The 26,007-nt window shown below is 49.8% G+C and overlaps 2 protein-coding genes and 1 long non-coding RNA gene across 5 annotated transcripts; 2 read left to right on the forward strand and 1 right to left on the reverse strand.

The window, feature by feature from the left end:
* The first annotated feature begins 2,557 nt into the window (after nucleotides 1–2,557).
* Nucleotides 2,558–8,172, forward strand: Vps25 (vacuolar protein sorting 25 homolog). The gene is made up of 6 exons (XM_048367060.1): nucleotides 2,558–2,719; nucleotides 2,929–3,074; nucleotides 4,452–4,505; nucleotides 4,979–5,067; nucleotides 6,115–6,190; nucleotides 7,526–8,172. The coding sequence occupies exons 1-6, from the start codon at nucleotides 2,667–2,669 to the stop codon at nucleotides 7,636–7,638; spliced, it is 531 nt and encodes a 176-aa protein (XP_048223017.1). The 5' UTR covers nucleotides 2,558–2,666; the 3' UTR covers nucleotides 7,639–8,172.
* Nucleotides 8,173–9,067: 895 nt separating this feature from the next.
* Wnk4 (WNK lysine deficient protein kinase 4) lies at nucleotides 9,068–25,895 on the forward strand. 3 transcript variants are annotated; one of them, XM_048366999.1, is made up of 19 exons: nucleotides 9,068–9,777; nucleotides 11,252–11,424; nucleotides 12,361–12,581; nucleotides 12,882–13,039; nucleotides 13,577–13,665; nucleotides 13,758–13,974; nucleotides 16,265–16,529; nucleotides 16,723–16,844; nucleotides 17,071–17,129; nucleotides 17,229–17,346; nucleotides 17,589–17,705; nucleotides 22,838–22,975; nucleotides 23,507–23,558; nucleotides 23,648–24,240; nucleotides 24,344–24,404; nucleotides 24,512–24,920; nucleotides 25,011–25,210; nucleotides 25,319–25,416; nucleotides 25,562–25,895. In XM_048366999.1, exons 1-19 carry the CDS (start codon nucleotides 9,157–9,159, stop codon nucleotides 25,631–25,633), a joined length of 3,783 nt encoding a protein of 1,260 aa, XP_048222956.1. In that variant the 5' UTR covers nucleotides 9,068–9,156; the 3' UTR covers nucleotides 25,634–25,895. The 3 variants fall into 3 exon arrangements, with proteins under 3 accessions (XP_048222956.1, XP_048222958.1, XP_048222957.1); XM_048367001.1 differs by having other exon boundaries at nucleotides 9,069–9,777; nucleotides 25,523–25,895; XM_048367000.1 differs by having other exon boundaries at nucleotides 9,069–9,777; nucleotides 25,319–25,895.
* LOC125366411 lies at nucleotides 11,445–16,250 on the reverse strand. The gene is made up of 3 exons (XR_007213830.1): nucleotides 16,240–16,250; nucleotides 13,543–13,552; nucleotides 11,445–11,636 (listed from the first exon to the last, which is right to left on the reverse strand). It is a non-coding gene; the product is annotated as an uncharacterized LOC125366411 (long non-coding RNA).
* Nucleotides 25,896–26,007: the final 112 nt, after the last annotated feature.

The raw sequence follows: 26,007 nt of genomic DNA on the forward strand, positions 1-26,007 counted from the left end.
TCTTTATTCCCCATTGTCCTAAATGGGGTGTGGCCTGCAGCCTGGCTACACACTGCCCCCTGGTGTCCATTGAAGCCAACAACCTTATGTGTATGTGATCTGGAAAAAGCTCAGAGGACCAAGTTCCTAGTTGATGTTTTAGGTGTTCCATTGCTTATAACAAAACACCTGATGAAATATTACATTGGCTCACAGTCTCAGAAGTCTCAGTCTATGATCACTTGGTTTTCTGAGCCATGGAGAGGCAGAATATCATGGTAGGGAAAGCATGGTGTCAAAACAGAGAGCTACTTAACTTCATGATGATTTCAAAACAGAGTGAATTCAAGAGAGACTGTGGACAAGACAGACCCTTCAAGGGCATGCCCATAGTGACCATTCAGTATGAATCCATCAATGGATAAACCCTTAAATGAAGTCAATGCCCATGTGATCCAATCACCCATCATTTGCACCACTAGCCTTGAACACATGGCCCTTCTAGGAGGACACTTCATCTCAAAACCATACAACTTGTGGGAAGTGATTATAGGATTGATACATGACAAAGCTTTTAATGGAGTACATTCTAAAGGAGAGAGTAAAAAGGGGGATGTATTAGGATGCTATTGTAGCAATCCATACCTGAGAAAATGAAGACATGGACCAAGGAAGAAGTGAAAGGAAAATAAATATAAAATACGGGATATGATTTAAAACAATAAGGGGGAAAAGAAAACTTGGATGTAAAGAGGGAAAGGAGAGGAGATGGGTGAATTAGGCTTTGAACTTGAGTTACTAGGACAAAGATGGCAGCAGTAGAAAGGGGTCATTGGGAGGAGGAACTGGCCTAAAGGGTTTGTACAAAAGAATGGGAAAACAGAACAAGTGGTTATGCCCCACAAAGATTTAGCAATGGGTGTGGGTAGCTAGGGTGGAAAGAGATTGGATCTAGAAAGGTAGGTTTGGAAGTCCTGCACAGAAATGGAATATGAACTCTTAAGAGAGAATATGCATTGAAAAGAAGGTTTGAGTTTGACGCCTTAGAAAGACCTTTAAAGAATGAAGGAGAAGCTTGTGTGGTGTCTCATGCCTAAAATCCCAGTACTCAGGAGGGTCATAAAGTTGAGGCCAGCCTGGGCTTCATAATAAGACCCTGTATCAAGAAACAAACAAAACAAATGAATGAGAAGGGCAAATGGACACAGAGAGAAAGATCAGAGAAATAGTGGCAGAAAGGATAAAATTATGTCATAGAGACAAAGGTAATGGTGATCTCTGAATAATCATGTCAATGTTCATTCATTCAGCAACTGCTTTTAGTTACACTGTGCCAGAAACTGCACCATGAAGGACGGTCTTCAATGAGGGAAAGGTTAAAGGATAGGAAAAAGAGGTGGCAGGCTAGGGATTCATAGGTATGTGTATGTGTCAGTGTGTATACATACATATATTGTGTGTGGGAATATATATGTGTATAGTGTTGGTGTGTGTGTGTGTGTGTGTGTGTGTGTGTGTGTGTGTGTCAGTACTGGGGCTTGAACTTAAGGCCTGTGTATTGTCCTTTAGCTTATTCACTCAAGGCTGGTGCTCTAAAACTTGAGCCACATCTCCACTTCTAATTTTTTTTTGCTGGTTAACTGAAGATAAGAGTCATTAGGATTTGTTTGGCCTAGCTGGCTTTGAGCTGGGATCCTCAGATCTCAGCCTCCTAAGGATTACAGGTGTGAGCCACTGGCACCCAGCTGATACATATTTTTGGATACAGATGTTTCCACAGTTGTAGACCTTGTTTCAGGATGGTAGCTCCAGATGTTTGGAGGGAGAAGAGCCGTCTCTAGTGATACAAGCTTCAAAATGTGCTCCCCTGGGTGCTGCAAAAGCCTAAGAAATGGTAGAGTCAAGGGACATAGGAGTGAAGGAGATAAGATCCTGATAGTTTAAATGAGAAGATAAGTGGCACAATCCAGTCCGAGTTAATGTGGTGGCTCAAGCCTATCATGCATAGAAGATGGGGAAACTGGTGCCAGGCCAATCTTGGCATAAAATTTCAGGAGATTCCATCTCATTGGCTGGGCTTGGTTGTGCTTGCCTGTTATCCGCCCCCCCCCCTACAGGGGAAGCACAATGGTTGGGTGCAGTGGCTTGTTGTCATCCCCAGAGACCCTGAGGAGGAAGCACAAGCAGGAGAATGGCAGCCTAGGCCAAGCCTGAGCTTAAAGGGAGACCCTTCATTGAAAATAAACAATGCAAAGAAGGGGTTGGAGGCATGGCTCACGTGGTAGAGCCGCAAGTGTGGGGTCTTGAGTTTAGTCTTCAGTACTGCCAGGGAAAAAAAAATAAAAGTTAAAAGTCGATTGATTAATTAATTAAATCCTAGTTCAGTGGAAACTACCACATCCTGGTGTCTGGAAACCTGGGTTCTACTAGCATTCCACAGCAATCTACACTGCTCCCTCTTCTGAGTCTGAGCCAGAAGACTTTCCTGGCCTAGGCCTTTTCTGCTCCACAAAGTAGAGATTTTTAGGATCGTTGTAGGAGGCTGGTGAAAATGACGACCCCCGACAGACCACACAATTGCCGAGAGAGGACTCCGGAACCTTTCTGCTGTGCTTTCTATCCGGAAGTGCTGAAGCGGAGACCGGAAGTCCCTTGTCCAGAGGTTCCGGGTTTCCTGGACTACTACGATGGCGATGAGTTTCGAGTGGCCGTGGCAGTATCGCTTCCCGCCCTTCTTTACGTGAGGCTCAGACCCCGAGAAGCCCCGCTGCGCCTCCCTTCTCCTCCCCGGGGCTCAGCTTTGAGGCTTCACTTGGGGAGGGGGAGAAAGGACCCGCCCGCCACCATCCTCAGCCCCTCACTTTCTCCCCCAGACGCGTCCCTGGGCGAGGGCGCCCTCTGGTCTCCCCATGCCATCTAATTCTGCGCCCCGCTCCCTTCACCTGGCAGGTTACAGCCGAACGTGGACACGCGGCAGAAGCAGCTGGCCGCCTGGTGCTCGCTGGTCCTGTCCTTCTGCCGACTGCACAAACAGTCCAGCATGACGGTGATGGAAGCGCAGGAGAGCCCGCTCTTCAACAACGTCAAGCTACAGCGTATCCTCCCTCCGGCTCTTTCACAGCCCACACACTTTCCCACATGCCCAGGCTACCTACCCGTCGTAGCAGACAGATTCCTACCCAAGCCGGGCTTGGGAAAGAGCCAGTATGTGTAGCTGACATCCAGTTTACCCGCCAGATGCAGTACCAGAACCCCTTGTCCTAGACATGGATGTATGTGTTTGGCTGTTAGAGAGTGCTCTGAAACCCAAGTTCCAAGCTTTTCAGCCCTAGCTTTTTTTTTTTTTTTTTTAAGGCTGTTTGCAACTCCTGCCCTTCCCATGTGAAACTCAGATTTACCTTTAATAATTTTCCCCACCCATCTCACTTCATCCAGGAAGTAAGGGTCATTTGTTTTTGTTGTCTGATTCACCCCTAAAATATCTGTGGAGAAAGGCTGAAGGACAGTGAGACAACAGAGGATGAGGGGAATAGTAATGCCTTTCATTTTGCAAAGCTTTTTTCCTTATTGGAAGTGTTTGTGTGTGTGTACACACATATATGCCTAGTCTTTCACACTTGCCATGGCCCCTGCCCTTGTTTTGGAGATAGGATCTTGCTAACTTTAACTCCACTGGTTTAGAACTTGAATTTCTCCTACTTCCACTGTAGCTGAGATTATAAGCTTACACTTAGGTTCCACTTTTTTTTTTTTTTTTTTTGCCAGTCCTGGGCCTTGGACTCAGAGCCTGGGCACTGTCCCTGGCTTTTTGCTCAGGGCTAGCACTCTGCCACTTGAGCCACAGTGCCACTTCTCTCCATTTTCTTGTATGTGGTGCTGGGGAATTGAACCACTAGGCCATATTCCCAGCCAAGGTTCCACATCTTCTAACTTACTTTTTTATTTTTCCTGTGCTGGTATTGGAGCTTGAACTCGGTCTGGGTGCTGCCCAGGCTGGCTTTGAACCACGATTCTCAGATCTAAGTCTCCTGAGTAGATAGGATTATGTGAGCTACTGGTGCCTAGTGAAACTTTTTTTTTTTTTTTTTTTTTTTTTTTTTTGCCAGTCCTGGGGCTTGGACTCAAAGCCTGAGCACTGTCCCTGGCTTCTTTTTGCTCAAGGCTAGCTCTCTACCTCTTGAGCCACTTCTGGCTTTTTTTTTGTGTGTGTGTATGTGGTTCTGAGGAATCGAACCCAGAGCTTCATGCATGCTAGGCAAGCACTCTACCACTAAGCCACACTCCAAGCCCTGAAACTTTTTAAAAAAAATCTTTCTCCCCACAATAGTCAGAAAATTTTAATCTCCCTCTTCTTCAGAAATTTCATGCTTATATATGTGGAAAGGAAAGGGAAGCTTATTCTCAGCACGCAAGTGACAGAAATTTTATCTAATGCAATTCATGTGTAAGCCATTCCCTTAACCTTAAACCAGGGAAGCTTCCTGTGGAATCAATTCAGATTGTATTAGAAGAACTAAGGAAGAAAGGTGGGTTCTGTTTCCCAGATTCTTTATTTTTCTTCTTAGTTGGGATTGTCTGTGGATTGGATAGGATAAGTATTTTCTCTTAAATCACTTTTTCTTCTCCCCTGGCTTGAAGCCCACAGCTTTCAGTACAGTACACAGCGCAATTCTCTGGTCTTCTCCCTCCCCTCCCACTAGTATACAAAAATTGAAATCTCTCCTAACTGTACCCTAAACCTGAAGTGACCTAAGAAATTGTTAGAATATCAATTAAACTAGAATTTGAGAGAGAATTATGGCAAAATTGAAAGGAAAAAAACAACAGCATTACCCTCAGGTATTTAGTAAACAGGAATTTAATAAATAGGATGGGAAAATAGTAAAATAAATATTGACTCTCTCAATCTGAAAAATCTCTTCCACTGTGTCCCACCTTGGTATTTGCCTCTTCGTCCCATTTTTAGAGCATGATGCTTTCATGAGTATCTGTTTTTCAGGGAACCTCGAGTGGTTGGATAAGAACAAGTCTAGCTTCCTGATCATGTGGCGGAGGCCAGAAGAATGGGGGAAACTCATTTATCAGTGGGTGAGGCCATCCTGCTGCTAAGTACTAAGCAATGACCTATGGCAAAGGAGAATTTTATCTGTGCCCAACAGATACCTGATTTTCCCAGATCCAGACTTGACAAAGTGGGGAGGGGGCAGATGAAGGAAGTGTAGGCCTTCTAGGTAAATGTCATAGAGCTACTCAATTTCTCTGGTTGCACAGAACCTCCCTTTCTCTGCCTGTAGGAGGCCAAGAGGCTGCATGAGGCTGTGTCTGGAGAATGCAGTACTGGGAACTCTAAATGCTATTGTTGGCTGGAGCCTCTGGCCACAAGAGATAAATTGAGGGAAGGAAGGGGGGTGGGGAAGTTGAAAAAAACAAAACAAAAAACAACCTAGTGCCCTTCCCCCATTGTGCTTTTATAGGTCTGTCCACATAAGTGTGACTTTCTGAACCAATGTGGGTGTGGGGCCAGAACTCTTGCCTCCTAACTCCTAACCACCACCATCCCCAAATATTCCCAAGGGAAAGCAGATGGGGGAGGAAGCATCAACAACCTAAATATAACAAATACATACCACCCATTCCTGAAAGGAAAACAACCAGAATGAGAGGTCACTCTTCAGACACGTGAAGAACTGTGGTTTAGAGGTTCCAAATGTGTGTGTACACATATAAATATAGCACCTGTAGGGTTTGTGGGTTTGGCGCCACTGCAGAGGTGACAGTGAGCCCTGGTTTGGGAATAGGTATCATCCTGGATTTAAAAAAAAAAAAAAAAGTGGAGTTGAACAGGGTACCCAGTGGCTCATACCTTATATTCTTAACTATTCAGGAAGCTGAGATCCAGATATCTTAGTTTCAAGCCAGTCTGGAAAGAAAACTTTGTGAGACTCCATCTCTAAAATAACCAACAAAAACCTAGGCTGGCGGCATGGCTCAAGTACTAGAGTGCTAGCTAAACAAACACAAGGTCTTGAGTTCAAACCCCAGTACGGGGGGAGGGGAAATGGTCATGCTGGTGGGTTTTACGTTCTTTCAGGAGATCCTTGGATCTTACTCCTTCCTAATTTTTGGTGTCCATAGGTTTCCAGGAGTGGCCAGAACAACTCGGTGTTTACCTTGTATGAACTAACCAATGGGGAAGACACAGAGGAAGAGGGTAATGCTTTTTTTTTCTTCCAATTTTGTCATAATTCTCTCAAATTCTAGTTTAATTGATATTCGAACCATTTCTCTGCTTCTGAATTCCATAGTATAAGTTCTTAATCCATATCTAAAGATACCATAAACCACCCAAATTCACATGCAGAAATACTCTAGTTTCATTTGTGTGAGTAGAGTCCACATTACAAGATTTTCAAGGGTCAGTGTGACCCATAAAAAGTTAAAAATTAGTGTTGTAGAAGCCAGTTGAGGAACCAGTACAGGGGATTAATCCTGAAATCTTATTCCTTGCTGACTCAGGCTTTCTCTCTCACCTTTCTTCTTATAGAGGGCTCAAGATTTGTGGGCGTCAGCTGAAAAGATTGGGCCAATACCCCCAGCCCATTTAAATATTTTGGGTTCTGGCCAGGAAAGGATTTGTATATGCTTTGATTTTCACATAGTGTAAACACTTTCATAGTTCTTTGCTCTCTGACTCCTTATGCTGATCCCTAGGATCATCAAAAGTTCTAGTCTTCTCTGGGGCAAGGTGATGAGGTGTTTGTCAAGCCTTGGTTACCCCAGCAGAGTTTACAGCTCTTGGCTATTCCCCCCTTCTCGGCAGGCTTCTGCTTGCTACTTTACCATCCCCCCATGACTTCAGTGCTGCAGCCTGGCCCAGCCCACCACTCAGGCTGAGCAAAACTGGAGGCTTCCCCAGAATGCCAAACTCCCTGACTTGAGCCGGGCTCCCACAGGGGGTGAGGTGAGCAAGCCTGTTAGGGCTTGCCTACTGCCTGCCTTTCACATCTCTCTGCAGTAGCTTACCATATCTCCAGATATTGGCCCTTGGCTCCTAGCCCTGTCCTTTTCAATTAGGGAAGGACAGATACTGGTACTGGACTTAAGCCTAGCTAGTGGTGCTGGCTATACCTTGTGTTAGGACAGGTCCTCTTGATTTGTACAAACGTGCAGTTAGGTTCAGTGTCCTTTTCATTCTTTCCTGTTTTGTTTTGTTTTGTTTTAAGGCCCCTTCTTTGTGATCTCCAAAGCAGATGGGGATATTCACCAGACACTAATGGAAGTAAAGGGGAAGGACATCTGTGAGCTATGGGGACTAAGGCTGCAGAACAAGGAAGGGGGAAATAAGCCAGAGTTCACTTCATATTGACACAGGCCTTCTTCCATCCCAGACTCCCCAAGAGTCCCCAGGAGCCATGTGTAGTGACTGCAGCAGTGTTGATGGCACATACATACCCTGGCTGGGGAACATTTCAGCTTCCATCTTGACTCTTTCCCTCAGTTCCCCAAGGAACTCAGTGTCCCTGACTACCCATCTGTTCCTATCCAGAGTTCCATGGGCTGGATGAGGCGACCTTACTGCGAGCTCTGCAGGCCCTACAGCAGGAGCATAAGGCTGAGATCATCACCATCAGCGATGGCCGAGGTGTCAAGTTCTTCTAGTGAAGACCTGTCTCCCTTACTACTTACTTCCCACCTTTCTAGGGTTTGCAAAAGGAGACAGACCTCTTGTCCCTACAGACTGGATCTGTGACTCCACCACACGCAAAGGGCTCCAGGCCTGAAGACTGGGACCTAGGAATAAGTTTCACTCATGGCCCCATGTATCTGTCCCTGGGATAGGGAGAGCCCAGGATGCCACAGAGAAAGGCTGTGCTTTTTCTTGCCCTTCTCCCATCCCATGGTAGACTGTTCCTGAGGCAGAGTCTGTAAACCTGACACTTTACATGTGTCTTCACACGTAAGTACATAATACACACATGAGCCTGCACAAGCTTCTGTCTCCTCCCCTCCCGCCCCCTTAGCTGCTGTTGCCTCCCTTTTTCAGGCTGGTGCTGGATCCTTCCTAGGGGTTGGGGGAAGCCCTGGCTGCAGGCAGCCTTCCAGGCAATATGAAAACAGGAGGCCCCAGGAGGGGCCTGGCAGTGAGAGGCCGGCCCACACTGATTTATGATATTAAAATCTCAATTCCCTCTGCCTGCCTAAGTTACTGCTGGAATGGGCTGGGGAGGGCTGTGAAGTGTTCCACCTGAGTGAAACCCAGCCAAGGGGAGAAGAAGCCTATGGCCTTTGCAAAGAAGAGCCTCTGGGCCTGGGGGGGGGGTTTCCAGTGAGCCTGTGGTTTCACATGTGCTGGGTGGGCTGTGTGGAGGAGTGCTGATGGAACACAGCTTGGGGACAGACTGCTTGCTCTGTGAACTCACTTAATGGCTCCCCCATGGAAGTCCTGAACTATTCTGAAGCCCCTCCCTCCACCCATCTGGTCTGGGTGATGTAGTTGAGGCCAAGGGGGGGGGGGGCACACCGGATGTGGACTTTGGTTTATTGGAGACTTTGGCAAACAGAAGAGGGAGGAAGGAGAACCCACAGTGAAAACAGCCACTCTGGCCAAGCCTTGGCTGTGGCTAAGAAGGGCAGAGCTGGTAGGTGGCCCGGGGCCCATGCACCTATGCACGCATAGTCCCAAGACGCCAAAGTCAGAAAACTGCCATTCCATTGACCTCGGTGCAGCCGGGGGCTACTCCAGCAGATTAGGACGGGGCAGTGCCGGTTTATCTAGGGTGCACAGGCCGGTGGTGGCCTCCCCTTACACACCCCGCACCATGGTCACTTTCCCCTTCCTGCTACAGTGTCGTCTTCCCGCTCTGCCACCCAAAACAGGTTTGCGGGCGCGGTGCGGGCGGTGACGCCGCCGCTTCCTCACCCAGCTCTTGCGTGGAAAGAGGCGGAAAGCCGGGTTCTGGGCAGAGGAGGGCGCGCGGCGGCAGCGGAGGCTGGGGCGCTTCGCAGGCTCCGGGCCGGTCCTGGCTCCGAGGGGGCGGCCCCGGGGGGTGGGGCCGGGGGCGGGGCCGCGGGCCGCCCAGCCAGGGCTTGGGGCCCCAGCTGCTCAGCCAGAGCTGCGCACCCGACCGGTCCGCCGGTCCCGCCACCTCTCCAGCCCGCGGTGCCCGGCCCTTCCCCATGCTAGCGCCGAGGACCACCGAGAACGCCGTCCCCATGTCCCAGACGGAGGCGGACCTGGCCCTGCGGCCCCCGCAGCCCCTCGCCCCCTCGGGGACGCCCCGCCTGGGGCCCCCGCCTCGCCGCGCTCGCCGCTTCTCCGGGAAGGCAGAGCCCCGGCCGCGCTCGTCCCGTCCCAGCCGCCGCAGCTCGGTCGACTTGGGTCTGCTGAGCTCTTGGTCCCACCCAACCTCAACCTCGCTCGTTCCGGAACCCCCCGACCCCCCGGACTCCGTTCGTCCGGGCCCCACGAAAAGCCCACCGCCTAGCTCCAAAGAGCCCCCCGAGGGCACGCGGACTGGAGGGAATTCTGTGGAGGCGACAGATCCGGTGCGCCCCGAATTCAAGGGATCCACAGGAGGCCCGGGGCTGGGGGAACCGCCGAGGGTCCCGGACGCCGCGGCCCAGGAGCGGCGGCGCGAGCAGGAAGAAAAGGAGGACACAGAGACGCAGGCTGTGGCAACGTCCCCGGACGGCCGATACCTCAAATTTGACATCGAGATCGGACGTGGTTCCTTCAAGACCGTGTATCGAGGGCTAGACACCGACACCACGGTAGAGGTGGCCTGGTGTGAGCTGCAGGTGCGGCTGGGCGCCCCCTCAGTGGCACCCCGAGGGTTGGGACCCTGTGGAGGTCTTAGGAAGGGAGACCGGGTCAACAGCATCAAGGGAAAGATGTAATTTGTTTCCCAGCTGTCCACCCTGCTGTCCTTGCGGGGATGAACTGGCTGACTCTGGGTGGGATCAAAAGGAGAAACTGAGGCAGGCAGTAGAGGCTGACTCTCCTCCACCATAGACTTGACTGTTCATGATGGCATGAACATGCTCACTTCCAAGTCTCCTTAAAATCCCGGAGAGGTGGAAAACGGTGAGAAACTGGATGGCAAAGCCAGGTCAGATCTGTGGGGAACTGGCCCCACCAGTTTCCTGCCCTGGGTACCTACTGTCTGTCTCTTCTTCTCCCTTTCCCCTAAGTCCAGAAGTTGTAACTCTGATCCTCTTGCTCTTCCCCCTCCCTCTTTATAGGCTAAGAGACTGGGATACTGTAGGCAGGAGCTGGGTCCTTTCCACCTCCAGAAGGATTGGGGGGGGGGGGGGGCGGGTATTTGTGGAAGAATAGTGCTCTCCCAGGCCCCTTCTGGAGCAGTCAGACGTCTAGACTTCTCCACAGCTTTAGGGAGAGGGAGGACAGGAAACTCCAGCTCTGGCCTGAGATCACTCCTGCGTCTACCGTCTGCCTACCTGAGCTGTCTCCTCCCAGATCCAAAGGCGCTTGCTAAGCTCTTGAACGTCAGAAAAATGTGGGTTCGGTTCTTCCTCCCATTGCTCTGTACATGAGTGAGGGGAGCTCAGCTATAATCCAGAAAATTCAGATCCAGCCTGGAGGACAAAGCCTGGGAGAAGAGTCCCTTCACTTTGGCCCTGGCACCGGCCTGGGCCCCTTGCGCCTGCCAGTGCCACGCCCCAGGCTGTAGGCCAGTCCAAGAGAAGCGGCCAAACTCGGGGGAGGGGGGGAGGGGGGAAGCCATGGGTGGGAGGGGGGGGCGGTCTCTTGGCGCCTGGTCCTGGATCTTTTCTTCCGCTGTACCTTACTCCTCAGGTCTTTGCCTTCTTTTTGAATCTACCAGTCCGAAAGTTTCTGGGGCCAACCCCTTGGCGGCCCCAGTTCCCTGCCCGCGGTCCGCCTGCTGCCTGCCTGCCCGCTGCCCGGCCCCCAGGCACCCCCCCCCCCCCACTCGCGGCCAGCCAGGACAGCCACAAAGGCGCTATTGAGCTCCAGGTTCCCCGGACCGGGCTGCATAAAGGCGCTTGTATCCAGAAGAGGTTCTAGGGGGCCAACCTAGGCCCGGGATGGGTATATCTTTAGAACAACCCAAAAGGACCAAGAGTTGGGGAGTGTGCAGCCTATTGGGAGAGGAATCTCACCAACTGGACCCCATCCGTGAACTCCAATCCGCACCTCTTCCCCCAGCACCTCCAGGTGCCCAATCTTCTAGTTGAGGGTCTGGGTCTGATGCATTGCCCCCCACCCCCACCCCATCAACCCATCCCACAGACCCGGAAACTATCTCGAGCAGAGCGGCAGCGCTTCTCGGAGGAGGTGGAGATGCTCAAGGGGCTGCAGCACCCCAACATCGTCCGCTTCTACGACTCGTGGAAGTCAGTGCTGAGGGGCCAGGTTTGCATCGTGCTGGTCACGGAACTCATGACTTCGGGCACGCTCAAGACGTGAGCTCTGGCCTGGGTGGGTGGGGGAGGGTGGGACATCTCTCCCGCTGCTTCCTAAACTTTCCTCCTTCTCCTCAAATTCCCTACACCTGGTCTCTTAAATCAGTTTTACCATCTCGCTCCCACCAGATTGCTGGGATGGATGGATGACAGCGTTCACTCTGAATGGTAGTCAAAAACTGAAGTGTCTTAGCTCTGCTAGTACCCTGAGACTGATCTCTAGAAGTCCCCTCTTTAAGTCTTCCCACTGGCTTTTCACTTTACCCTTGGCTCCACCTTGCTGTCGCTTCCCAGATCTGGAGCCCTAACAGCAACAACCTTTATGGGCTTTGCCCTCCCTAGAACTACCCTATCTTCCTGGGAATGAGGATCTTTCACAGTGGCAAATCTGACTTTCTGGCTCCCTCCTTAAAATCTCTGCAAGATTTCCCACAGTCTTGGGGATAAAGTCCACATCGGCTAACTTATTCACAAGGATCCTACCTTCAGCCCAAGTTCCAAACAAACAGAATGCCCAGCCACTCCTCCCACCCCAGCCTTGTCCCTTTCAAATGTCTGTGCCTTTGAGGATGGTGTCCCTTCTGCCTGGAAAGCCTCCATTCTGTCCCCTCTTCACCCTTGTACTTCTACTCCTCCTTCAAAACAGACAAGTTATTTCCTCTGTGGAGCCCTCCCCCATGCTTGGGACAGTTAGTCATCCCTTCCTCTGTTCCCACAGCACCTTGGCTGTGGCCCTATCTGCAACTTTATACCAAAACTATTTTGTAACCTCATGTCTATCTACTCAACGACCCCCCTCCCCTTTCTCTCAAGGGCCCTGCAAGGACCTAGGTTAGCAAATTGAGGGTAGAGGACACAGAGACAACGACAAGAGTGGGGCAGGGGGAACTTTCCAGCAGGGACCACAGTGATCCCGGTTATGTTCCCCTCTCTTAGGTACTTGAGGCGGTTTCGAGAGATGAAGCCCCGGGTCCTTCAGCGCTGGAGTCGCCAAATCTTACGGGGCCTTCATTTCCTACACTCCCGGGTCCCTCCTATCCTGCACCGGGACCTCAAGTGCGACAATGTCTTCATCACCGGCCCTACAGGCTCTGTCAAAATCGGGGACCTGGGCCTGGCTACTCTCAAGCGTGCCTCCTTTGCCAAGAGCGTCATTGGTGCGTCCCTCCAGGAGGGTCCTTGCCATTACTGCATTCCCCTAATTCTGAGAACCTGGGACCCCCTTCCCTTCAGCAGGATGTCCTCCAACCATGGAACTAGGGGACCATAGGAACACAGATGACCTATGACATCTCCCCCACCCCAACACATATAGGTCAGAGTTAGTGACTATACTCCAGAATTCCTAGGGTTGACCCCCACCCCCACCCCAGTTGCCTAACCCACGGTATGCCCAAGTGAAGGGACCAGACCTGAAGAAAAGTTCAGCGGCCTGAATCCTATTGTGGATCCTGTAGGGACCCCGGAATTCATGGCCCCCGAGATGTACGAGGAAAAGTACGACGAGGCTGTGGACGTGTATGCATTTGGCATGTGCATGCTGGAGATGGCTACCTCGGAGTATCCGTACTCCGAGTGCCAGAATGCAGCGCAAATCTACCGCAAGGTCACTTCGGTGAGAGGGGTGGGGCTGGGGAGGGAGGAGGGGGGACTCCAGGTGTTCCTCCCACCTTCTGCTCCCAGCAGGCAGCCGTCAATGCCTTTTTATTATGAAGATTGGCTAGCCACAAAGATGAATTGGTGAACACGGAAGAATATTGGATACACATAGGCCTCCCCCCAGCACCAGCTATTAAATAATAATAATAATAATAATAATAATAAAGTGCAGCGCTCCAAGAGTTTACAAACGATTTTGAGCCCTATTTTATCGGATCCTTCCAGTTGCCCCTCGAAGTGAGCGTGACAAAAGTTCTGCCCCGAGTTTTCCAAACGACAAAAAATCAAGCAGGAGCCTGGTTTCAGGGCCACACTGTGCGTGGAGCCTGGGATTGGAAATCAAACCTTTTCCGTACCAGTCACCTAGCTCTGGCAGTAGCATTGCGGGGGGCGGTGGAGGTGTCAAGCCGAAAGTTGGGGCACCGAGGACCTGAGGCCTCTCGCAATCCCTTCCTCTACCCCCAACCCCCTCCCCCCATCCCCACCCCCGCAGGGCACAAAGCCGAACAGCTTCTACAAAGTGAAGATGCCCGAGGTGAAGGAGATCATCGAAGGCTGCATCCGCACGGATAAGAACGAGAGGTGGGGCGCCGTGGGGGCGGCAGAGCTGGGGTGGAGAAAAGGCACATGGGTGGAAACGGGCCGGTCTCACCGCCCCCCCCGGGGGTCCTCAGGTTCACCATCCAGGACCTGCTGGCCCACGCGTTCTTCCGCGAGGAGCGCGGCGTGCACGTGGAGCTGGCGGAGGAGGACGACGGGGAGAAGCCGGGCCTCAAGCTCTGGCTGCGGATGGAGGACGCGCGGCGCGGGGGGCGCCCCCGGGACAACCAGGCCATCGAGTTCCTGTTCCAGCTGGGTCGGGACGCGGCGGAGGAGGTGGCACAGGAGATGGTGAGTGGAAAGACAAAGCACCTCCACCGGCCACAGCCGGACCGCGCGACGAGGTGGGGGCGCTGGAAAGGTTGGGAGGTCCCTCCCCACCGGAATGGCACGTCCTTCGGGTGTCAGGCCCTTCAGGTGCCTCCTCCTCCTCCTCTCCGCCCAGCCATCCGCACGGACAGCCTCGGCGCCATATTCCATTGCAGAACCCTGAATCCGCCCACCTCCTGCGGATGCGCTTATCCTGGATCGCTCTTCGAACTGATGTTTCTGCCCTTGCCTTTCTTTCCCCCATCTCTCTTGTTTTTCTTCCCCCACTGTCAGAACCACGGAGGGCTAGGATTGCAAATAAAACCTTTCAGTACCAGTCGCCCAGCGTTGGCGACTTTCGGATTTCAGGAAGCCTTCCCCTTTAGGGTCAAAGTTAAATACTTCTTTCCCTGCCCTGGGGTCCTGGGTTACAGCTCCTAGCCTAGCCATGGGTCTTGATTTTTTTTTTTAAATATACATTCCAGTCTTTCTCCTCCTCTACAGTATAAACTCCTTAAAGGCAGAGGATGTATTTGTAAATTGATTTTTCATGTGCTCAGCTCACAGTAGGAACTCATCAATAGCCCAGATATTCCAAGGCTTAAGAAACACTTTCACATGCAGTTGATCATGGCTACCCATCCTTCATGGATGGTAATTTTATTCCACCGATGAAGAGATACAAATTTAAAGAGGCCCACTGTCTTGTCCAAGGTCTCAAGTGAATAATAAGTGACAAAGCTGGATTTGAACTCAGGTAATTCAAATTTGAGGTCCCATTACTCTGTTCCATTTGCTTGACTTACCCAGCAAAGCTAGAGGTTGAAGTGAGTGAGAAGGAAAGAAGAGGGAAAGAATGGATGGGTGCTGGAGTAAGTGAAGACATGTATGGAGAGGTAGAGGATGTTGGGACAGAACCTTGGTTGGGATCTGGTTTAGGAAGGTCTGAGTGGGGAGAAATGTGGGGTTCTCAGTAGAACAAAGGAAATTTCAAGGGCGAAGATCATTTGGGGTCAGTCAAGAACCTGAGATTGTGTTTGAATCCTGACCCAATACTTACAAAGGATACTTACCTCAAACAGTTGGCATCTTTGCTTGAGTACTATGCTAGATATTGTAGGACACTGGGAACCACCACCATTACCTCCTCTTCCTCCTCCTCCTCTTCCTCCTCTTCCCCTTCCTCTCTCCTCCTCCTCCTCCTCCTCCTCCTCCTCCTCCTCCTCCTCCTCCTCCTCCTCCTCCTCCTCCTCCTCCTCCTCCTCTTTATTTTCTGCCAGGACTGGGACTTGAACTCAAGGCCTTGCACTCTTCTCTTGCCTGGCTTTCACACTGAAGACTGATGTGCTACCATTTGAGCCACACGTTCACTTCACCTCCGGCGTTTTGATAGTTAATTGGAGACAAGAGTCTCAGGGAAGCTGAGTGCCAGTGGCTCACACCTATAACCCTAACTACTCAGGAGGCTGAGATTTGAGGATCATGGTTCAAAGCCAGCTCAGGCACAAAGTAAGACTTATCTCTAATAAACCACCAGAAAACTGGAAGTGGCACTGTGGCTCAAGTAGTAGAATGCTAGCTTTGAGCTGAAGAGCTCAGGGACAGCACCCAGGCCATGACTGACTGGAAAAAAAAAAAGTGTCTCAGGAACTTTTCTGCCCCAAGAATTGCTTTGAACTGCAATCCTCATATATCCGTCTCCTGAGTATTTAGGATTACAGGATAAGACACTAGTACCTAGGTTCTACCTAAAAGATTTGGTAGCACCTACCTTCTAGTTGTGGCAACTAAAAATATCTCTAGATATTGTCACCCCTCACTCCCACATTCATTAAAACCATTGGTTTACTGTGTAATCACGAGATTGTCACTTAATTTGCTTTTCTTTAAAATGGGCTCGTAAGAACTATGTAAGCCAGATGTGGCCAGTGGTATACACCTGTAATCTCAGCACTCAGGAAGCTGAGGCAGGAACATTAAGAGTCTGGAGCTAAACTAAGGCTGAAGCTACACACCAAGATTCCATTGCAAAAAAAAAAAAAAGACTATAACATAGTGTTATTAACAGGATTTAATGATTATGATGTTAGGAGTTGCTAGTTAACCAATATAATGGGAACTCAATAAAGGATCATTAATAAACCCTGCTACCAGTTTCCTTTCTCCAAAATCTTTATTTATTTATTATTATTTTCCTCCTAAATCTTGGAGGGCTCAAGGTGTCGTGGTCTTTGAGGAGGTCCAAACTGTCTCTCTTACTTCTGGACTCCAGGTTGCGCTGGGCTTGGTGTGTGAAGCCGATTACCAACCAGTGGCCCGTGCAGTTCGTGAAAGGGTTGCTGCCATCCAACGAAAGCGTGAGAAGCTTCGGAAAGCTAGAGAGTTGGAGGCCCTCCCACCAGAGCCAGGACCCCCACCAGCAACTGTCTCCATGGCTCCTGGTCCTTCTACTGCTTTCCCCCCTGAGTCTGAGGAGCCAGAGGCAGACCAGCACCAGGCCTTCCTCTTCCGTCATGCCAGCTACTCATCTACCACCTGTAAGTTACCCAGACCTTGGGACTTGGGTCCCAGAACACTCCGCCTCTGACACCTCACCAAAGTCAGTCCTAGCAACACTGACACTTACCCTGATTTCCCTCTCAGGAAGAACTCTCCCACAGCTCTCTCCTTGCTCACACAGGCTACCTCCAGGTCTTTTTATTTGTTTTGATCTCTTTCCTCCCTCATCAGCTGATTGTGAGACTGATGGCTACCTCAGCTCTTCTGGCTTCCTGGATGCCTCAGACCCTGCCCTTCAGCCCCCTGTGGTGGTGCCATCCAGTCCAGCCGAGTCCCATCTGTGCCTGCCCTCGGTGAGAAGGGGTAACATAGGAGCTTCCGGCCATGACAAGACCATGACTATCATCATCCTGTGTCACCTCCCCTCAAACCTGTCCTCATGTCCCTAGAAATCTGCCACTCGTGTCTTAATCTTCTCCAGATCTATCTCCTTAGTGTCCTCCAGGCATTTTTACCACCATTTCCCTGGATCCCAACAGCTATTGTCCCCTGACCTCAGGAACTCTTATTCTGTTTCAGGGTTTTGCCTTGTCCATTCCACGATCTGGCCCTGGCAGTGACTTTTCTACTGGGGATAGGTATGTTCTGGTATGAGCTGGAGGGGGCCAGAGTGGAACATATGGAGCTTTGAGATCCAGTGTGTAGTCAAGCACACCTGTTTCCTTGCCCTTTTCTAGTTATGCCTCAGATGCAGCGTCAGGCCTCAGTAACATGGGCGAAGGAATGGGACGGATGAGGAGACCTCCAGGGAAGAATCTCCGGCGCAGACCCCGGTCTCGGCTTCGAGTCACTAGTGTAAGGAAGGGTACACGAGATGGACAATAATCTACAGGGCTAAAAGTCAACTGTCAGGGGGAGGAGTAGTAGTATGTGTTGGTACCCATTGAGGCAGCCAGTCTAATTTCTAATACTGAACTTTTGGGGTTAGAGTCTACTCTCCAAGGCCATTCCGGTCAACACCACTTGGCGAGTAGGGTGTGAACACATGATGAAGACTGGGGCATTGACCTCCTCCTCTACTGACTTTGACTCTGAAGGTCTCAGACCAGAATGACAGAGTGGTTGAATGCCAGCTTCAGACCCACAACAGCAAGATGGTGACCTTCCGGTTCGATCTGGATGGGGACAGCCCGGAAGAGATTGCAGCTGCTATGGTGAGAAGGAGAGAGATGAGAACATAGTATTTGGATCATGGACAAGCTTTGCCCTCTTGATGTCCACTGAGGCAGAACCATGCCAACCCCACAAGGGTTCCTAAAGTACTAGTTGACACCACTTAGCATGGTGAGCCTAAGATGTCTCAGCCTGGTTTGAGGAAAGATTTTCTGTTTATCCAGTTGGGTTTGGCTCCTCAGCTGGAGCAATTTGAGACTGACACCGGTAAAGATAAGTGCTGTGTGTGAAGGGTTTGCTAGACATGTGATACTGTGGTTGGAGGTAAAGGATCGGCCAGGGCAACAGGGACTTTCCCACTCATCAGTCTTGACTGATGGGTAAGAGAAGTAGGGAAAGGTTGTAAGAGCATGCCTACCAGAGGTGTAGCATAGGTAAAGACTTTGCAAGTAGGGGGTCACTTAGATGATGGTGCTGGAAAGACTTCATGAGAAACTACTGCCATTGGAAGTAAGGGTTCTTATGGGAATGTGTAGGAGGTATGGATGGGCAGGTAGTGGGGACACAGATCACATATTATCTTTTGTGTGTGTATGTGCCAGCCCTGGGACTTGAGCTCATAGCCTGGGCATGAGCTTTTTTTGCCCACAGCTAGCATTCTACCACTTGAGCCACAACTCCACTCTGACTTTTTGGCGTTTAATTCAAGAAAAGAATCTCATAGATTTTCCTGCCTGGGCTGGTTCAAACCATGCTTCTCAGATTTCAGCCTCCTGAGTAGCTATTATTACAAGTGTGAGCCACCAGCACCTGACAACAGATCATATATTATCTTAAGCGGAATATAACATGATGAGAATAGGTTTTATAAAGACCATTCAGACATGGAACGTGGGAGGGGATTATCCAGCTGGGAGGTGAACAAAAGAAGCCAGATGTCAGGCGGGGGTGGGGGTGGGGGGCGGGTTGGGGGGTTGGAGGAGAGAATGGATTATAGGGGCAGGAAAAAAAGGTAGGAATCTGAGGGCTGATTCAGGAAAATAATTTGTTCTGTAATCTAGCAACCTATTGAAGTAGTACAGTACATTTCCCAATAAATATTTGCTGAGTTGATATGACAAGGCAGTTAAGAAGAGGGGACATCAAGGACGACTTATAATTTGGAGGAATGTAGAGGAGTAAACCACCCAGTGAGAGAGGAAATTGGAAAAGAAATTAGGCTTCTTTTTAGAGATCATGAGGAGCTTGAGTAGTGGCCAGACAAGGTCCTTCATAGCAATGGGATGAGAGTAGAGGCAGAGATGAAGTGGATTTAGAAGTTATTGATACAGACTTGATAGTGGAAAAAGCTAGGACATAGAGGGTTTGAGAATGTCTCAGTGGATATTATCTGTTCTAGAAAGGGAAGAGGATAGGGGACAACAGGGCATCAGAGGACACAGAGATCCTGCCAGAAAGGTAGGATCAGAAAACTGAGTATGCACTTTCAAGGAGGGGGCATATGGTAAGCCTAACGCAAGACAACACTAGCTTTTATTAGGTCTTTGTGATCTCCAAGGCTCATGCCTGTAATCCTAGCTACTCGGGGGGCTGAGTTGTAAGGATCAGAGTTCAAAGACAACCCAGGCAGACAAATCTGAGAGACTCTTATCTCCAAGTACCCATCAAAAAGCTGGCACTGGAGGGGTGGTTCAAGTGGTAGAGTGCCAATCTTGAGTGAAAAAGCTAAGCAAGAGAATGGAGCTCTGAGTTCAAATTTTAGCACTGGCGTGTGCACGCACACACAAGTTTTTGTGAGTGGACATTTTCAATAGAGTAGGGCAGTGGATACCAGCCTCTGGGGTGATGGGAGTATAAGGGAGTAGAAAAACATCAGGCAGCTGTGCACTGGCAGCTTTTGTCTGTAACCTAGCTACTCAGGAGGCTAAGATCTGAGGGTTGCAGTTCAAAGCCAGCCTGGGCATGAAAGTTCATGAGACTTTTTTTTTTTTTTTTGCCAGTCCTGGATCTTGGACTCATGGCCTGAGCACTGTCCCTGACTTCTTTTTGCTCAAGGCTAGCACTCTGCCACATGAGCCACAGCGCCACTTCTGGCCGTTTTCTATATATGTGGTGCTGGGGAATCGAACCGAGGGCTTCATGTGTTCAAGGCAAGCACTCTTGCCACTAGGCCATATTCCCACCCCCTTCATGAGACTCTTATCTCTAATAAACTACTGAGAAAAATCTGGAAATGGTGCTGTTGCTCAGGTGGTAAAATGCTTGCCTTGAGTACAAGAAGCTCAGGGACAATGCCCATGCCCTGAGTTCAATCCCCAAAACAGGAGAAAGCAAGCAAGAGGAGAGGAGAGGAGAGGAGAGGAGAGGAGAGGAGAGGAGAGGAGAGGAGAGGAGAGGAGAGAGTGAGAGGAACATCAGGTGTCATCAGCTCTCTTCAATAGCTCTTCTATCACCTTATGTTCAGGACAAAAAAGTACTGCACCTAACAGGATTATCCCTTCCCATCACACCTTTTTTTTTTGGCTAGTCCTGGGGCTTGAACTCAGGGCCTGAGCACTGTCCCTATCTTCTTTTTGCTCAAGGCTAGCTAGCACTCTGCCACTTGAGCCACAGCGCCACTTCTGGCTATTTTCTATATATGTGGTGCTGAGGAATCAGACCCAGGGCTTCATGTATAGGAGGCAGGCACTCTTGCCACATTCCCAGCCCCCGCATCAAACCTCTTGACTCTTCTAGAACCTTCCCTTCAGTAATACTGGTTTTTCAACCATCTTCTAAAAAAGCTGAGTTCCAGCCTGCCTCTGCTTACAACTGTTCAGGGCTATCAGGATAGGATAGTCTAAGCGATCCTACCCTTGAACTCAGGATCCCTCCCCCTCCTTTCTGTCCTTACACCCACTCTTCTGAAGCAGAGTGCTCCTGAGATTTAGATCTGATCTTGCTGATTTTCACCCTAATATGTCTAGCAGCCACTTGTGGTTATAGAGTAGGATTCAAATGACAAAGCAGGGTCTTTAAAAGCCACAGCCCACCCAGAGTCTTATTTTCAGAATGTGCCATTCCTCAAATGTCTTTAAACTGTTTTCTGCTCTCCTCTCCTCTCTTGCTGATGAACAGAAGACTATCATTAATACCTGAGTTCAGATTTCAGTGCTGTTGAAATTTGGTGAACCTGGAAAAGGTTTTTGGTTTTTGTTTTCCTGTGTCAGGGATCAGACCTGAGGCCTTGCATATGCTAGGTAAGCACCACTGAGTTACACTCCCAGCCCCTTGGGCAAGTTTCCTAAGCTCTTTGAGCCTCCATTGCTCATCAAATGATAAGACTTGTTTTGCAGAGATGTTCTCATATAATAGAGTCTAATGCATGAGCAGTTCCACATGTGGTAGGTCCTCAATAAAATAATTATTTTAACGTTCAGCTCCAAAGACTTTCTGGTGAAACTGTCACACATTCTGCCCTATCAAGGTTGTATGATCTGCTCTCTTACTGGAATAATAACTTCTTTTTTAAAGGCAGAGACTAGTTACATACTTTCTTTTTTTTTTTTTCTTCCAGTGTTGGGGTTTGAATCAGAGCCTTGTATTCACTGGTCAGGTGCTCTGTCACTTAAACCACCCCTCTGGTCCCTTTTTCTGATATTTTTTCCTTTTTTCTTGCTCTCTACTAGGTTGGTCTGGACCACAATCCTCCTATTTATACGTTCTGCATTGATAGATGTGTACTACCATCCAGAATTTTTTTTTCCTAATTGAAATAGGGTCTTATGTACTTTTTGCCTGGGCTGGCCTTGAATTGATATCTTTCTGATTAGCTAGGAGCGTCCTGAGTAGCTAGGATTACATGAGTATGTTCCTATGCCCAGCTTAGCATTTTTTTTAATGTGAGAAAAACCCAAACAATATGAAATTTTCCATTCTAACCTTTTTTGTTGTAGCTGTGCTAGTGTTTGAACTCAGGGCCTCAGGGTTGCTAGGCAGGTATATTATTACTTGAGTCATGCTCCCAGATCTCAACTATTTTTAAATGTATGGTCTGTAGCATTCAGCACACTCACATTGTTGTGAAATAGATCTCTTAAGTTTTCATCTTGCAAATATGAAATGCTATATCCATTAAACAACAGCTTGCATCCCCTACAATAATATTTCTAGCATTTTTATACTCACCCTAGGCAGGGTTCTTAAGTGTCTTACCTATCACAGAGAGACTAACAGTATGTTATGTATCTGTCTCCTCCATTAGATTTTGGGTTTTGTGAAGACTAGGGCTTCCATATATTTCATAGTACCTAGCATAATGCCTGGCATATAGTAAATATTCAATGAGTATTCCTGGAGCTGATTGTGACATTTACCATTTATTTCCATAGATTACTTTATTCCCTTATATATACTTTTATGTATAGGTGACCATGTGACTTTTTTGTTGTTGTTGTGGGGCTTGAACTCAGAGCTTGGGCACTGTCCCTGATCTCTTTGCTCAAGACTGGCACTCTACCACTTGAGCTGCAGCGCTACTTCTGGCTTTTTCTGTTTATGTGGTACTGAGGAATCGAACTTAGGGCTTCATACATGCAAGGCAAGCACTCTACCACTAAGTTGCATTTGCAGCCCTGATTCTTATTTTTGTATGGGTACATGTGTCTGTGTGTTTATGTGTATGTGCTGGTCTTGGGCCTTGAACTCAGGGCCTAGGCACTATCCCTGAGGTTTCTTTTGCTTAAGGTTAGTTCTCTACCATTTGAGCCACAGCTCCACTTCTGGCTTTTGGGTAGTTAATTGTAGATAAGAGTCTCGAAGATTTTCCTGCCTGAGCTGGCTTTGAGCTGCAACAGTCACATCTCAGCTTCCTGAGTAGTTAGTATTCATTAACAAGAATGAGCCACTGACACCAGCTTTGATTCTTAGTTTGCTTGTGGTGTTGGGAATGTGCTTCAGGGCTTTGTACAAACTTAGCAAGGGGTCTTACCACTGAACTACATCCCCGGCCCTTGGAACTCACTTTATAGCCCAGGCTGGCCTCAAACTCAAATCCTCCTAACTCTACTTCCTTAGTGTTGGGATTACAGGTGTACACCACCACGCCTAGCTTGAATGGTTGCTTTTAGAGCAGGTGCAGATGTAGAGATGAGTGAGATAACCAACTCCTCCCCATTTTGTTGATCCTTGCCAGGTATATAATGAGTTCATTCTGCCCTCTGAGCGAGATGGATTCCTGAGCCGGATCCGGGAGATTATCCAGCGAGTGGAAACCCTGTTGAAGAGAGATAATGGTGCCACAGAGGCGGCTGAAGAGGCACTAACCTCCCAGGTCAGGCCTCTGGGCATGTCCAGGAGAAATAGTTGCTCTCAACAGATCTTGGAATAGGACTAATTCCTTTTCATCTCTGGAACTATAAAACAGTGGCTCTTAGCCACTATGAGAATATGAAGAAAGCCATGGATTCTTGGTCTAGAAAAATGTGTTGAATGCATACTCTCAATTCCTTGTTTTGAAACAGTTTCAGACTTGCAGAGAAAAGTTGCAATCATTGTAGGGAGAGCTTCTGAATACCCTTTGCCCAGATTTGCCAATGGTGTTTTTCTGACTAGCTTTACTGTTCTTCGTCTCGTCCCTCTGTGTGTATGTATTCATATTATCCTTCTGGATCACTTGAGAGTAAGTTGGCAGATCATATGCTCCTTTACCCCTAAATATTTCAGCATATATACTTAAGCTGTTTGACAGTCACATCTGAGTCCTAAAGGCTCACAGGTCCTAGCTGAAGAGTCTTAGCCTGAAACTTTCCATCTAAGACTCAGTTTTTCCCACAGTGACTGGGGGTCACTTTTTCTCCCTCAGGAGTCAGCACCCCTGCCTGCCCTCCCAGGCTCCCTCCCTGACCCATCCAGTGGTATGTACTGAGTTCTAATCCTGCCCGGTTGCTGGGAAAAGTACAGGGTATGCAGGACTGGATTCTCAATGCTCCCTCCTCCCCAGCAGAGCTCCAGAGCAGTACTTCCCTGGAACAGAACTGGGCAACCTTCTCCACCTCCCTACCTTCTCCCGGAACCCCTGCGTCTCCTGGAAGCCCATTTTCCCCTGGAGCCGCCATCTTCCCAGGCCCCATGTTTCCTATCACTTCTCCCCCATGTCATTCTAGCCCCTCCCTATTCTCCCAGATCCCCCCAAGTCCCTTCCCACACCTCCCCAGCTCTCCACCTCCATTCTCCCCCAATCCCTCTGAGTTTTCATACCCGTCCTCTCCATTTCCCCCAAGTTCCCTCTCCACCAGTTCTCCCCCTCTATTCTCTCCTAGTAGTTCTCAGGTCACTCTTAATCCTTTTCCTCTCTGTCCCTCCCCTCCCCCACTTCCTGCCACCACAGCAGCCCCTCTCCTCTCTCTGGCTAGTGCCTTCTCTCTGGCTGTAATGACTGTGGCCCAGTCTCTACTGGCCCCCTCCCCTGGGCTTCTTTCCCAGGCTCCCCCGTCTGCTCCTGGTCCTCTGCCTAGCCTGCCCCTGCCCTCTCCCCCTCCTTTTGCTCCTTGTGGTCAGGAGAGCCTTTTACCCCAAACAGCTGAGATGGAGAATGAGGTGAGTAGGAAATCAAGTCCTCTTGACTTGTTGTAAAGGGGGGAGGGGAACGCAGTGGTTCCATTTTGGATTATTTCCCATCTCATGAATCCATATTTTGTAGGCCTCCCCAAATCCTGCTCAGCCATTCATGGGTGAAGCCAGACTAGCACCCATCTCTGAAGGTGAGGCCTCTGATCAGTGACCTTCTCCTGGCTATTATTCCCAACCTGCTTTCTATGTTTCCAGATTCCTCCCATCCTCCATGCCTCCCTTCCTTGTCTCCCTGCAGAGGGAAAGCCCCAACTGGTGGGGCGTTTCCAAGTGACTTCATCCAAGGAACCAGATGAGTCTCTTCCCCTTCAACCACCATCCCCAGCTTTCTCCAGTTCTATAAAGCTTCCGACCCCTCCCCTGACCTCAGAGAGCTCAGACACAGAAGACAGCACTGGAGGCAGGCCAGAGACCAGGGAGGCTCTGGCTGAGAGTGACCGCGCAGCCGAGGGCCTGGGAGATGGAGTCGAGGAGAATGGTGACTATGGGAAGGAACCGGGAGCTGGGTGCAGCTCCCCACCCCTGAGCCATCCCAGCCCAGTGTGGATGAACTACTCCTGTAGCAGCCTGTGTCTGAGCAGTGAGGAGTCAGAGAGCAGTGGAGAGGATGAAGAGTTCTGGGCTGAGCTGCAGAATCTTCAGCAAAAGTGAGTCGGGGGAAGATGGCAGAGCCAGAGGTGGAACTGGGAGAGCCAAGTATCTGGCTAGCCCCTCTCATGGCTCTTGTGCACCCTCAGGCACTTGTCAGAAGTGGAGGCACTACAGACACTACAGAAAAAGGAAATTGAGGACCTGTACAGGCAGCTTGGGAAGCAGCCCCCGCCGGGTATCGTGGCCCCAGCTGCCATGCTATCCAGCCGTCAGCGCCGCCTCTCCAAGGGCAGCTTCCCCACCTCCCGTCGCAACAGTCTGCAGCGCTCCGAGCCCCCTGGCCCTGGTGAGACTGCAGCCACCTAGCTTCATCTACTGACTTGGTTTTCTTCCAGGCCCTAGGGGTCTGCCCCTTTCCCTCACTTAGTGCTCTCCCTCCCCGTCCTGCTCCCAGGCATCATGCGAAGGAACTCTCTGAGTGGCAGCAGCACCGGCTCCCAGGAGCAGCGGGCAAGCAAGGGGGTGACATTCGCCGGGGATATTGGCAGGATGGTGAGGGCGGGCCCAAGAGAGGGAGAGCCCAGGGAATGGTAACCGGCAGCAGTGTCACCTTCCGCCCACCTTGGAGATTTCTTTAGCACTTTTTTTCCTCCTCTAGTGAATTCAGAACAGAAGCTATATGTCTCCTCCATACCAGGGCCCACCACGGCGCTTGTGCTCTGATGCTTTTCTGACCAGCTCAATTCAGCAAGGAAGACCCCAGCACTGAGGGGGGAGAAGGTCAAAGGGTACGAAGAGTGTGGCTATATTACACCTGAAGACTCAAATATGTAGGAACTATTTCCTGTGTTGGAAGTGCCTGTTCTGCAGCCTACTGCCTTCACCTGCCAGCCCTTCCCCAGCCAAGGGTCAACCACTAAGCAATCCCACCCAAGCTTCTTGAGGGCCCATTCCCAGCTGGGAGAGTAGGAGGTGTGCTCAATGTCAGAATTAGCAGCAGACAATTATAAATAAATTACTGGAAATAAGGATGTGAATCTGTATCAAGTCATGCCTTAGGAACTGGGAGCAAAGACTTGTGGAGGTGAAGCAGGGAAAGACTTAGAAAGGACTCTGTCCACAATAGCAGACAAGGTGGAATCT

Source organism: Perognathus longimembris, chromosome 17 (genome assembly GCF_023159225.1).
Source record: "Perognathus longimembris pacificus isolate PPM17 chromosome 17, ASM2315922v1, whole genome shotgun sequence".
Lineage (NCBI taxonomy): Eukaryota > Metazoa > Chordata > Mammalia > Rodentia > Heteromyidae > Perognathus > Perognathus longimembris.